At 37.7% G+C, this 13350-nt stretch overlaps 1 protein-coding gene across 4 annotated transcripts in view; it reads left to right on the top strand.

Moving 5' to 3' along the window:
- Positions 1 to 13060, top strand: part of LOC132149049 (MAGUK p55 subfamily member 3-like) — a 29071-nt gene extending 16011 nt beyond the window's left edge. For 2 of the 4 annotated variants that reach the window (XM_059557980.1, XM_059557974.1), the window contains 6 exons: positions 9167 to 9328; positions 9968 to 10048; positions 10500 to 10593; positions 10708 to 10816; positions 11737 to 11865; positions 12746 to 13060. In XM_059557980.1, the coding sequence (XP_059413963.1) occupies positions 9167 to 9328; positions 9968 to 10048; positions 10500 to 10593; positions 10708 to 10816; positions 11737 to 11865; positions 12746 to 12925 (755 nt within the window). In that variant the 3' untranslated portion in view covers positions 12926 to 13060. Of the gene's footprint in view, positions 1 to 1140; positions 1183 to 8138; positions 8205 to 9166; positions 9329 to 9967; positions 10049 to 10499; positions 10594 to 10707; positions 10817 to 11736; positions 11866 to 12745 lie in introns of all 4 variants that reach the window. The other 2 variants (XM_059557957.1, XM_059557965.1) reach the window with 2 other exon arrangements.
- Positions 13061 to 13350: the final 290 nt, after the last annotated feature.

Genomic DNA, 13350 nt, shown 5'->3' with positions numbered 1-13350 from the left:
GACAACCGCTGGTCAACTATAAACACACACACACTTTCAATGAGAGAGAGGGTATTTTTGATGGTCCATTATTTTTTTTTAAGCATTATAGGATCAAGTTCCATAAAATGTATCATCTCATTAAAAATTAACCCAGCATGACTAGTCACTAGCTTAATACAGATCAAATGTCTGTATCCTGTGATGTTGATCTCACCTTAGAGGTGTTGACATTCTTGAATCACTTCATTATATTTCATTATATCTCCCCGACTACAAAAAGTAAGATTTCATTTTGTTTAAAACATATCCAAAAATTCATAAATCCTTTGTTTTGTACCCTAGTGGAAAATGCTGTATATTCGTCTTCTTTTTCAAGAACAATCAAAACAGATCTAGCAATAACATATTACAGTATAAATAAATTAATAAACAAAACAAAAATCTTTTTCAAAAGATCTTTTTTTCTCTGACATAATTCCATTTTCCATCATTTCCCTTATCAAGTCCCTCCTTACTACACTGTCAACTAATAATCTGAGATCTCAAAGACTCTTTCTCCTTCTATCCTTTCTCTGTTCTCTTCCTAAAGGTGCATTCAGTAATAGTTGTGCTTTATTATAACCACCTCATGTGTTTCATGTTGAGATCAACAAATTTTACAGTGGCATTAGTAAATGACACCTCTTGCTTTTGCAAGTCTAGTACATTAGAATTCTAGTACAATGGGCATTTTGGCCAGTACAACAGAAACACAAATTACTGAGTACACCACCTAGAAATATTTTCAGCTCTCTGGTAATGTTATATTCAATTCATTTGTTTTTAATCTTTATCACCTTTTCTCATTATCTTTTTCAATCTAAGGGCCTCTTTTCCAGTATACTGTAGGTTATAAACTCTCATGGTTTCCTTTTGAGTCCTGCTCAACCACAAAAGTGAATCCTGACATTTATACACTATCACACCATCATTTTCTTCCTGGCAAATAACAAACCCCTCGGTTGTCCACGGCCTCCACAGACTGCAGAAATACCTGCCGCCCATCTGCCTGCCCGACTAACTGTTGAACCTGCTTGTGTAAATGTAGTTCTGCAGCCCTCCTTCCTCTCTCCTGGTGTCCTCTGCTCACTCCCTCTCTCCCTGCTTGCCTCCCCACAGAAGACTGTGACTGTGAAGGCTATTTCAATGGACAGTACATAGGTGAGAACCTGCATGCCATTGCCCACTCCTGTACCCAGCGCCTGCTAACTCTGAAATGCACTAACCTTCTGCCTGAGTGAGCTTCTATTGCTGCCTGCCACTGTGCCAAGAGTTATGACCGAGTCCTTGATGAGGGGAGGCCGGATTGGGAGGTTATTTGGCAGCGTGAAGGGAATTTTATAGGTCCGTCAGAATCTCTTACTGTGAGAAAACCAATTTGCAGTGGTGCATTGATGCCTTTGGAAGAAAAAGTGGAACCTGGCTGTTGTTTTTGTTTACACCTTTGATTTAGTATATGAATAGAAAGAGTATGTGAGTGGAGCAAGACGACAGCAATTTCCCCTCAGTTATCACTCCACTCCAGCTCCTTTTATTCAGCAAAAAGGCATTAAATGAATCAAAAGTGGCATTTATAATGCTACATAAGAATCTGATTTCAAATAAATGCTGTTCTGTTTAACTTTTTACTAATCAAAAGTTGTGTGACTGAAGAAATTATGCTGAAAATTCAGCTTTGACATGACAGGAATTAATTACATTTTCAAATATTTTAGATTGTAATAATAATTCACAATAGTACTTGCTTTACTATATTTTAATCAAATAAATGCAGCCTTGGTGAGCATGTCTTTCAAAAATATAAAAATAAAAAACTGGCTTTTGACTGGTAGTTTATCATCATCATCATCGTATTCTTTATTCAGGACATACATAAAAATGGTCCATAGCACTATGCAAACATACACATAAAAATACAAAACTACAACAGTCAAAATTCCACAAACACAAAAAGAGTGTTCAAATATTAACATATAGACTAAAACGCCAATGGTTCCACAATCTCGAAGTGAACCTAACTGCACTCAATGCAGGGTTCACTAGTTGCGATGATGCTATTATATGACTCTGCTAATCTACACATACATCTGTACATGAGATTCCTGAGTACAGCAGGACACGTGAATACATTAACATTTACACACATTTGGCTCGCACTGCCCCAACGTGGCCATTTAAGCAGCAGCCTCAACCCATCATTGTATGCCACATTGAGTTTCTGCATATTGCTTTTTTTATAACGCCGCCACAAGTGGGCAGTGTACATCGGAGTGCAAAAAGCTTTAAAAAGTGTAGTCTTCACAGATGGTGAACACATACTAAATTTGCGATTCAGCATATTAGCCTGTGAATATAACATACAATACTGTCTATGAATGTCCCTATCATCAGAAAGGTAATCAGTTATATAATGTCCTAAATATTTGACCTCATCACAGACTTTAAGTAAAATACCCGACAAATAAAAAGCAGGAAATGAGAGTTTACTATCTTCCCTGCTTCTAGCAATCATTATATTACTCTTCTTAGAATTGAACGTTATATCAAAGTCTGAGCCATATTGAGAACATACCCTTAGTAGCTGTTGAAGACCAGCACTATATGGACAAAGGATGACCAGGTCATCTGCGTACATGAGGTGGTTAATAATGGTGTCCCCAACCATACAACCTGTTCCACATTTGTTTAACAACTTTGATAAATCATCCATATAAATATTAAAGAGAAAGGGAGATAAGATGCTTCCCTGCCTAACTCCATTACTTACATTGAATGAGGCAGACATAAAGTTACCCCATTTCACATACATCGACTGATACCAAAAGGCCATGATTCTCACTAAATATTTGGGAGCCCCTCTGTTATACAATTTGTAGAATAGTTTCTCATGATTTACCCGATCAAAGGCTTTAGAAGCGTCAATAAAACACATAAAGATTGTTGAATTATGCCTGTTATATAAATCTAAAACCTCCTTTAGGGCAAAAATACACATATCAGTGCCATATTTAGGTTTAAAACCAAACTGATTATCAGAGGTCAAGACAAAATGTTCTAGCCTATTCAATATAATCCTCTCCAAAACCTTAGATAAAATACTGGCTAAAGCTATAGGCCTGTAATTATCCAAGCTATTAATCTTACCAGCTTTTTCTTTAATAATAGGCACTAGTGTGACAGATAAAATAGAATCAGGTAAAATACCATGGACTAGCAACCCAGTAAAACAAATAGCAATTAGGGGACAGAGTTTTCTACTTGCAAATTTTAGATGCTCCGCAGATATCTCATCCATACCACATGCCTTGTTATCCTTTAGCATCATGATTGCATCATATATTTCTTGAGGTAGAACAGTTGCATCTTCATTACTGTCAATGTCACCCATTGTAAAAGACTTACTTTTAACACAATTAAACAGCTCATAGTAATGTTTCTGCCACAACTGAGTAATTTCTTCCGCGCCGTTGACACCATCAATATTCGTTGGTAACGATGTTTTACAGTTATTCATTCTTTTGATTTCTTTCCAGAACTCAATAGGACTATTATATTGCAGCTTCCTTGCCAGAGAATCCGACCTCATTGTATTTTCCTTCCTCTTAATAAAACGTAGGGCATATTTTGCATTTGCTTGTTTCTTGTATTCGAATAAGGGACCCTGTTTATGTCTACCTGACTCATCCCATGCTTTAAAGGCCCGTCTTGCCTCGGCATGCATCTCTTCCACATAGCCATTCCAACCTGGCTTGACTTTATACAATCTGTGTTTCTTATACAGGGGCCTGCTCGAAACAAGGAGGGACTTCACAATATTCTCATATAGGGTGCATAGCTCAAAACCATGTTGAGGGTTCTTGCAATTAATATCATAACATGCCATAGAATCTTTAGGTAATTCAATGTTATTCAACAAGATGTCAGACTGAATATAATATTCCTTAAGGTCCTCCTCATTCAGATTAGACCAATCTATTTTCCCCACACACATGTTATCTACAGACACAAAAGCAGGTATATTGCCTAAGCTTACAGAAAAAGAGAAAGGCACATGATCAGTAGTAGCAAATTCATAATTAATTTTTATGGCCTCTATAGAATCATGTGCATCAGCCGTGCAAATGCAGTGATCTAGCCATGAGGTTGTGTGCCATGCCTCACTGACATAGGTGTAGCTACTATCAGGCAAAAGCACTTTGCTAGAAAGAATTAGACCATTATCAGAACAGAACTGCATTAAATGTTTGGCAAATAAAGCGCTACCATCAGAAACATCTGCATTCATGTCACCCACAATAAAGAAGCACGTGGAAGCATTATCTTGAATAAAGGACATAACACAAGCCAGCCTATTAAGATATTCCTCTTCATTTTGAGAACACTCATAGGGTGTGTAAATGTTTAAGATAATGAAGTTTTTATCACCACAATTAAACTCAATTCCTATAGCCCAATCAACATCCAGTCTAACCACCTTAACCAGCTGATCATATTTTTTATGCCATAACAGGGCAACACCACCAGGTATTCTACAATGAACAATTCTGGTACTCAGGTCAGTAGTAGATTCACCCGCCCCATAAAAGTTCTTATGCAGGGAATTTAGACCCTCTAAATCCTGCTTAGGTAAAAAAGTTTCTTGAACACAAAGTACATCACAGGCCTCCAAAAGTTTATCCACTACTAGGCGGCGTGATTTGTCTGCTTCACTTTGCCCAACGCTCAATCCACGTGTGTTATATGACGCGATATTGATGTTCATCTATATTTATTGATCCCGGGCCGCAGCCTGACTGCTGCTCCCCTGTGGAGCTACAGGTATAGGAACAGACTCAGAGCGCTGCTGCTGTGAGCCAGCCTCCCCTCCTGATCTATGGGCTGCGCTGGCGCTGCCACTGTTAACTTTGGGTCTGCGAGGCTCAAAATAGCGACGTACGTAGATCCCCGCCGGCCAAACTTGTGGCTCGTACATTTCATCAACTACATTACATTCAGCAGTAACATGAAATGAACTGAATCTGTTGCGGGTAGAATCAATCTTCTGACATGTCACAGAATTGCCTAGTTTTTCAGTCAAATAGTCACGCAGAGTAACCGCATCAAGATCCGGGGAAAATCTAGTCGCAAAGACACTCACCAGCTTCGTTTTAATTACTGGAATGTTACTCACTGTGCCGGTACCAACTATTCCCATTCTGCACTCTCGCTTTAGACGGGTCTGCATGCCGCCAGGTATCGGTTGCATGACCACTTTTGGGGGCTTCTGAGGCTTACGCCTCCCTTCCTTCACGACAATATTCCATGCTGGGGACGGGGGTTGGATACTCATAGCCTCTCCCAGAGACTGGCGGACAAGACTCGCCGACCCCTGCGTTTCTCTCTCCTGAGATCCTGACGCATCACCAGCCCGGTCAGAAACTCCGCGGATTTCCTCAATATCCGTCATCCGTCGATCTAGAGCTGCAGTAGCTGCCCCAAGGGGTTCACTCACGCTTGCCTGCGTTTCCAGAATTCCCCTTAAAGTAGACACTTCCCGACTCAATCGTTCCATCCTGCCAAGTAACGCCGAGGCATCCATGTTCCCAAACCCAACAGGTGGAAGTTCATCCAGGAAGTGTGAGACAAACCTGGGAATGTCTTCACCGCGCTCATTGAGCAATTTCAGACAGTCCTTGATATTATTAACGTCCTTCTGGGCGCCTTTGTGCTTGACATTGCGTTGCGTTGTCGGGCACAGTTCAAACAGAAGTCTCTTGGAATGCTCAATCCAGTCAGAGGAGAAGTTGTTTGAGGCTAGCAAAACAATTTCATCCTGTGATAGTGTCTTGATTTTAATAGAAATAAAGTTTAAAAACTCATCTTCCACTATCACTTTCCCATCAGAGGTTTCATAAACCTCAGGTTTTGTACGGGAACATACAGCACCAGCATCACGCAACACAGCCGCAGCCGCCATCTTCTTCAACCTTTATGTACTGTAAATGAAATAAGTGCAGTCACATTAGTTTTTACAAAACATTTAGTCATTTTGACGAGTGATTTTCTGATAATAAAAATAATGACAAAATTAATTTAAAATAATATAAATGAAATATTAATTTATCAGTATAGGTTTTTTTTTTTTTTTGCTAATAGTCCATAAATACTTCTTTGCACTTGATAAAAATTCATGCTCGAGTATAGCTGTGCATAATGTACATGATGGAGAAATACTGAAGTGGACTTGGATGGAATGAGAACATCAATGCCCCAACTTACAAATAAAACATTCATTGCTCCAGGCAAAATCATGCTCTGCACCACTCACATACTCTTTTGTATGTAAGAAGAGAGACAGAGTTTGTCATCCATCTGATTTAAAATGTTTCAAGTCTCATTAGTTAATGGGTGCTAATTTGAAGAGCTGTTAAAAGAGTGAAGAAAAGGAAGTGATATTTAGTTCATATAGTGTGAGAAATCTGCCAGTAGGAACTACCAACGAGCTTACAGCTTTTCATCTGCACATCTTCACTTTCTCTCTGACACTAGAAGTCTCTTTCTTATGATCTGTGAAGATGGGTTTTGTCCAAGTTTAGATACTCTGACTTTCTAAAGCAAATGTTCACTAGCCCCCTGTAATTTATTTATTTTTTTCTGAGGGATAATTATGCTGAAACAGCATGTGCAGTGATTATTTAAATTACTGCAATTATGCCTCCTTTTGATCTACATTAGGCTTATTATAGATTGCACTCTATTCATTTGCTGTTTGCTTGGCAAAATTATTTTTGTGCTTTTCTGCCCATGGAAATCCACATTTTATTAGAAGTATATATAATGAATAGACAAATATGTAACTGGGGATATGCACTTCCATTAAAAAGTTTGTGGTCAGCAATTATTTTTATTTAATTTGTTAATTTTTTATTCAAAAAGCATGCATTAAAATTGGCAGCATATTTTTCAAAATATTTTTAATCTAAATAAATGTTTTCTTTTAACTCTATTCATTAAAGAATCTTGAAAAATAATGCAAACATTAAGCAACAAAACTTTATTCAGCACTGATAATTATGATAAAAAGTGTTTCTTGAGCAGCAAATCAGCATGTTAGAAGGTTTTCTGAAGGGTCATGTGACACTGAGGACTGGTGTAATGATTCTGAAAATTCAGCTTTACTATCATAGGAATAAATTACATTATAAAATATTTAGAAACCAATTATTTTAAATGATGATATTTCACAATATTACTGTATAGAATAATAATAATGATGATAATGCTGGCAGTTTGAATATGCAATCACTGTGAGTCTTAGTGAGAAAATTAACCAAATCTCAGTTCACCTTGAAACTAGGTGAGAATAATTTACCTTCACTCTGGCAGGTAGCACTTTCCCTTGCACAGTCTCTGTATGAATGTATCCCTTTGCTGCCTTCTGCTTTATTTAGTCCTCCATCCCAAAAAATCCCGCTCACCCCTGAGCCACTGTCAGGCTGCTGCGCTTCTACTGGACACGCTGCACATTCCACTCTGCACGACTGGCTGAGCACTCACTCACTGAGTCAAGTGTGTGATAGCTAATGTGCGTGATGGCAAATCTCAGCCTTAGCGACTGACCGAGAATCATTTCAATCATCTGATAGTCATAATACTGGGTGGGAAGTGCCAAAGAGGACAGTGGGGAAGTCTAGAAGTTAGACTTACTGACAGCGTGGAATCTGTAAAACATGTAAATTTAGGCAGAACTTCAATACAGAATAAATGTAATTTAAGCTTTTATATCCCCTCCTGTTTGCAACTTAGACAATATTTTGGATAATTTGTTGTTTCTTTCAGCTGCCAGTAAGTGTTCTCCTCTTTCTTTTCCATTTAAAACATTTGATTGTATTTATAAATATTTAAATTCTTTGCATGCTGCAGACTTCCCCTCACAAACGTTAGAGCAATTGTGAGAAAGTGTGCAGATTCCATGCAGGCCAACTTTTGGGGTAATGCTGATGCAGGATTTAACTCATGGTCAGTTATAAATGACCTCAGGAGTGAATGTATGAAATGGCAAAGCTGATTTTGGGTCAGTTGTTGAGGGCAGAGTGTGGCTTATGCACAAGTGTGAGGTGGTCTAATGCGCATTATAGTGTCTCCGAAGTGTAATGCAGTGGCTCCCTCCTGTGGCCAGGTGTTTTCCTGGGAGTTTTACTCAGGTACAGTCCTCGATCTTCCCACACAGCTGCCACCATTAACATCCATGTCCTGAAAAATAACACATCATCTCTTATAACAATACTGATTCGAGTTTTGCTATGAAGATTAGAGTAATGCTACAGGAGTCGCACTGTAGTTGGAACTACACTAGTCAATATTTGAAGTCAAAGTTGTCCTAAAACCAAAAACAAAATCTGTTCTTCTTAGGACAACTTTGGTGAACTTTTTTGATCCACTTCCAATGTTGGCTACTGTAGAAATGTCAAAGTTACTGGTTAGGTTATGGCATTGTCTTTATAGAGTAAAATAGAGTAAAAGTTGACTACAGAAATTGTGATGGCACTTTTTGCCTTTCTTAATTCATAATTATATCCTAATGGTATTACTGTAAATGCACTGTATGAGGTTGAATTCTCCACTGTATGGAGAGGAAATAAAATTTGACTATAATAACTTAATACTGTAAATACAATAAATAGAAACTACCATTCAAATGTTTGGGGTCAAAAAGATTTGTATTTATTTTTTAGCAGAAAATATATTTATTCAGTAAGGATGCATTTAACTGAAAGTGACAGTACAGACATTCATAACGTAAAAAAAATAAATAAAAATAAATCCATTTTAAAAAAAAGAGAAGTTTCAGTTAATTAGAAAAATTAATTGGAATAAGCAGTAAATTGGCATATTAGAATGCTTTCTGGCTTTTTCATGGTAGGAATAAATTACATTTAAAATATATATAAAATTGAAAATGTACTGTATTTTTGTTTAGATAAATGCATCCTTGGTTAAGATTAAGACTTGTTAAGATTAAGACTCTTCTTTTAAAAACATTACTGACTCAAAACCTTTGAATGGTAGTGAACATACATGAACTATTAATCTTGATTGTTTTTTTCTTGTCATGTAATAAATAATGAATTTAGATTTGTGACCTGCTTTCTTGACTCTGTCTCAGCCGGTTTAAGGAGAAGTTTCCGTTTAAGTCGGAAGGACCGTCGTGGTTCTTCAGGAGAGGCCAGTGTTTCTGACCAGAATGACACAGAATTCCTGACCTATGAAGAAGTGACACGCTACCAACAGAAGCCCAATGAGAGACCCCGATTAGTAGTTCTCATTGGTAAGATACTGTATATATACTATATAAAGCAAAACATTACATCTGCAGTTCAGTGTTTTTTTATACTGTGTCAGTTGTGTAATTTTGTTGCAACAAATGGCCCACTGATTATCTGAAATACATTTTAAATATACAAATTGAAGGCACAGTGGTTGTATAAGTCCTAACATTATTAGAAAGTACAAATCAACAAAGCAATGACATGTCTTATTAGGCATAATTATAAATAAGACTTGCAAAACTTGGCAGCTACAACAATGAAACTAGCCAGATTATCATGACAAGTTCATCATACTTATTTCTTGGAAATATGTGCCTAAAAATAATCATTGTTAAACAAGTTCCTAATTACCAAATATAGTATTAAGGTGCTTAAAACATATAATTAAAAACTAAGTCAGAAATGCACAATACCTTCCATAAATAACTGCCTATAGCTAATATAAGATGTTTGCTAACCCGGTTCGTTGTGTCCCACATTATGAAGATACACTGCCCTCTAGTGGCAATAATGATTCAGCTTCGGAATATATCTGCGATCTCAGTCATTTTCTCTACTTTTTTTCTTGTACATTGCACTTTAGGTAAATAAGCTACTATATATGCAATCATTTTAACTTGCTGCCTATCTTTACACAGGTTCTCTGGGAGCACGGATCAATGAGCTAAAGCAAAAAGTGATATCAGAAAATCCCCATCGCTACGCTGTGGCTGTGCCCCGTAGGTCTTGCCTCATTTCCTAAACAAGATAAAAGGAGCTTTCTGATAAATACACTACATACACAGTTCAGACCATTAACACTGAAACTTTCCAGTGTTTCAGAAATGATCTGTTAACTTTAAAGTCATCACAAATTGTCATATTCTTCCCAACTTCTATGACACAAAATGTGAATTTCTGATGTACACCTATTACCATTTTTATTACCACTGGAGCTGTCAGGCTTCAAAAGAAATACAAAAGCACATATACACCACTTTGATTATGTCTTTACCTTTCTTTTATATACTTTTTGAAGCTTGAAAGCTTCGGTCCCCATTATAATCACATGGAAGTCTTTGAAATCTTAATTTTGTGTTTCACACAAAAAAAGTTACATACTGTAGGTTTGAATAAGTCACCATTCCTTTAATCCATATGACATTTTTGGCTCTCTGTTCTCCATCACAGACACCACACGGCCCAAAAAGAGTCACGAGAAGGAAGGAGTGGAGTACCACTTTGTGACTAAACAGGTGTTTGATGCAGATGCACTGAATAACAAGTGAGTTCTACTGTGATGTGTTCCTCTTGTACTGCTTCTCTTCTACTACACAGGTTTTATCCATCCAATATATCGTCCTATTGTCATACACTGACTTGCAGGGTTTGTCTGTAGATTTATAGAGTATGGAGAGTATAAAGAGAATCTTTATGGGACCAGTATAGAGGCCATCCGCTCCGTTCAAGCCAAGAACAAGATGTGTCTGGTAGATGTACAGCCTGAGGTAAATTACAGCAGATTTTGCCCTGGGTGTTGATTCAAGAATTACAGTAAACACTTATATGCATTTATAATTTACATGAAAACAGCAAACTATTCTTTTAAATTATGCACAAAAGCAAACATCTTATGCGTTGAACTTTTTGTTTTGGTTTTATTAGCAATTTTCATGCATCACTTATAATACACAACATAGCCAAAAGGAAGCCGTTCTCCGATGCTGATATGTACTGACTAGTTTCACCTTCAGGTGGAGCTACTTGTCTATTGCAACAAGAATATCAGTTGTGCAAGACCACATGCAGTACTTTACACCCAATGGCAAGAATCCTTCTTATGATCATGGGAGGCAATTTACCTAAAACTTGCTCTCATACATTTTTAATGTGAGATTTTATTGCTTCTGGCTTAAACTGAACTTAAGGTTTATCAGGGCATACAGACAGCATTTATTTATTATGTGATTCTGTAGGCGGACTTGTAAACTTCATTGCAACTGGGTTAAAACTGGATAAGAGACAAACTCTTTGTGAAACCCTATTGATTATATTTTAAATGTTTTTAATGTCAAACCTCATTATGAAGAAAAGGTTATGAAAGAGTCAGAACAATGGATAGAATGATAGATATGTCATTCCAATGTCCTGATTTGGCGCTCAAGAAGCATTTCTTACTATTACTGGTGAAATCATTGATCGAGTAATTTTGTTTCCTAATATATTTTTTCAGGATTCTGTTATTAATAGAAAGAGGAAATAGAATAGAAAGCAATTAAAATAAAACATCAGCATTTATTTAAATTCGTCATTGATTTAATGCATTCTTGCTGAATTTATTTGTTTTACTTCAAATTTGAACAGCAGTGTAGGTAAATAGTGACATTAGCTCCCCACATTGTTGGTTTTGTTGTTTGTCCCGCTACAGGCTCTGAAGGCCCTACGGACAGCTGAATTTAAGCCTTACGTAATTTTCGTAAAACCACGAATCCCAGAGAGTCGCAGACGACGCAGTGCCGCCACTTCACCAGGAGGAGGTGAACATGGGCGAATAACAGTGAGTCTGATCCAAGCGAAAATCTCCCGCTCTCTCTCGTGAAGCCCATACGGAAGTGACTTTAACTGTAATTCGTCAACTGGTCGCTAGAGGCTGCCTGCAAAGGGGAATCAATCCCATAGACTCTTCATGTTAAAATGGCCAACTTTACAGCAGAAAAAAAAAATGTTTAGAGCCTGGTTGAAAAAAAAAACGTTTTTGGACTATATATCCAATTTTGCCCTTCATGACACCTGTGAGGGGGTGATTTTTTTGTATAACTTATCCGTTTAAATTATATTAAGCCTTAAAGTGCTGCATAATTAATGACACAGCCACTTGAATGACAGGTGGATTGCCGCTGCTGTCACCACCATCGAGCTAGATGGGCGTGGTTTCAGAAAACAGCTCCCGCCTTTTTGCCCATTTTCGATTATTTGGGAGTGAGGTGTGGTGACACTCTGCCAAGATGGCGATGGCAGCCACCACCCAATTTTAACTTCAAAATGCTCTTTGGAAGCCTATGGGTGATATCATGGACACTACGTCCATGTTTTTATACATCTATGGTCTGATCACAGGTTTACATCACTTAGCTCTCAAGAAAGCCCATGGCACTGATCAACAACAATTCTTCCAACCTCTCAAAAAATCAGCCTTGAAACTTTCATTTCATAATAATTGGAATAAAATTGCAGAGACTGTCTGGCTTTAAAAATCATCTAAAGGTTTGTCTCACTTGCAAAATTTATGGGAAAATCACAGTATCTACAGACACAGTATCACTAGCTTGATTGCTATGTTTTTTTATTTTGCGCACATCTGCACACTGACATCTCTCTCATTTCATTCTCACTATAAATATTCATGCACTACACTCTCTCATCTCCTCATCTTTCAGGAGGAGGACCTGCAGGAAATGCGTCTGTCGGCGCAGCAGACAGATCAACAGTATGGTCACCTAGTGGATCGGGTCCTGATTAAGGAGGACACTGCCAGTGCCTGTGCAGAACTACGTAGCATCCTGGAGAGGCTGGAGCGGGAGACCTTCTGGGTTCCTGTGAGCTGGATCAAAGCCTAGGAGCTCATCTTTGGTTCAGACTGTTGACCTACATTTCCTCCGATGGCTTCTTTTCTTCGGGTTGGACTGCCCTGGGCTTGGCTTCTTTAAACAGTCCAGCATCTTTAAGAGGAGGCATAAAGAGACTAAATAAGACACTTGAAGGATGTCTGTCTTATTACGGATTTAGTTTTAAGGCTGATACATGCAGGCACATAAGCACTTGGCATGAACGATCTCATTTATTTTTGAAAGACATTACGTATTTATTATTAGGCTTGTTATTTCATGACGTTTGCTTTCTGATATTTTGTGGCTTCCTTTCAGGTTATTTAAAGAGTTTCAATAGACTGTTCACTAAAGCAATACTTCCAGTGTCAGATTTTATTATCATAAAGGCATTGACCTTTGCTATTAAAAGGCTTTGGAAAGTGGTTACCATAGCA

This window comes from Carassius carassius, chromosome 1 (genome assembly GCF_963082965.1).
Source record: "Carassius carassius chromosome 1, fCarCar2.1, whole genome shotgun sequence".
NCBI classification, from domain to species: domain Eukaryota; kingdom Metazoa; phylum Chordata; class Actinopteri; order Cypriniformes; family Cyprinidae; genus Carassius; species Carassius carassius.
Note: the sequence above shows the minus strand (reverse complement) of the source record. Positions and strands in the feature narration are given on the sequence as shown.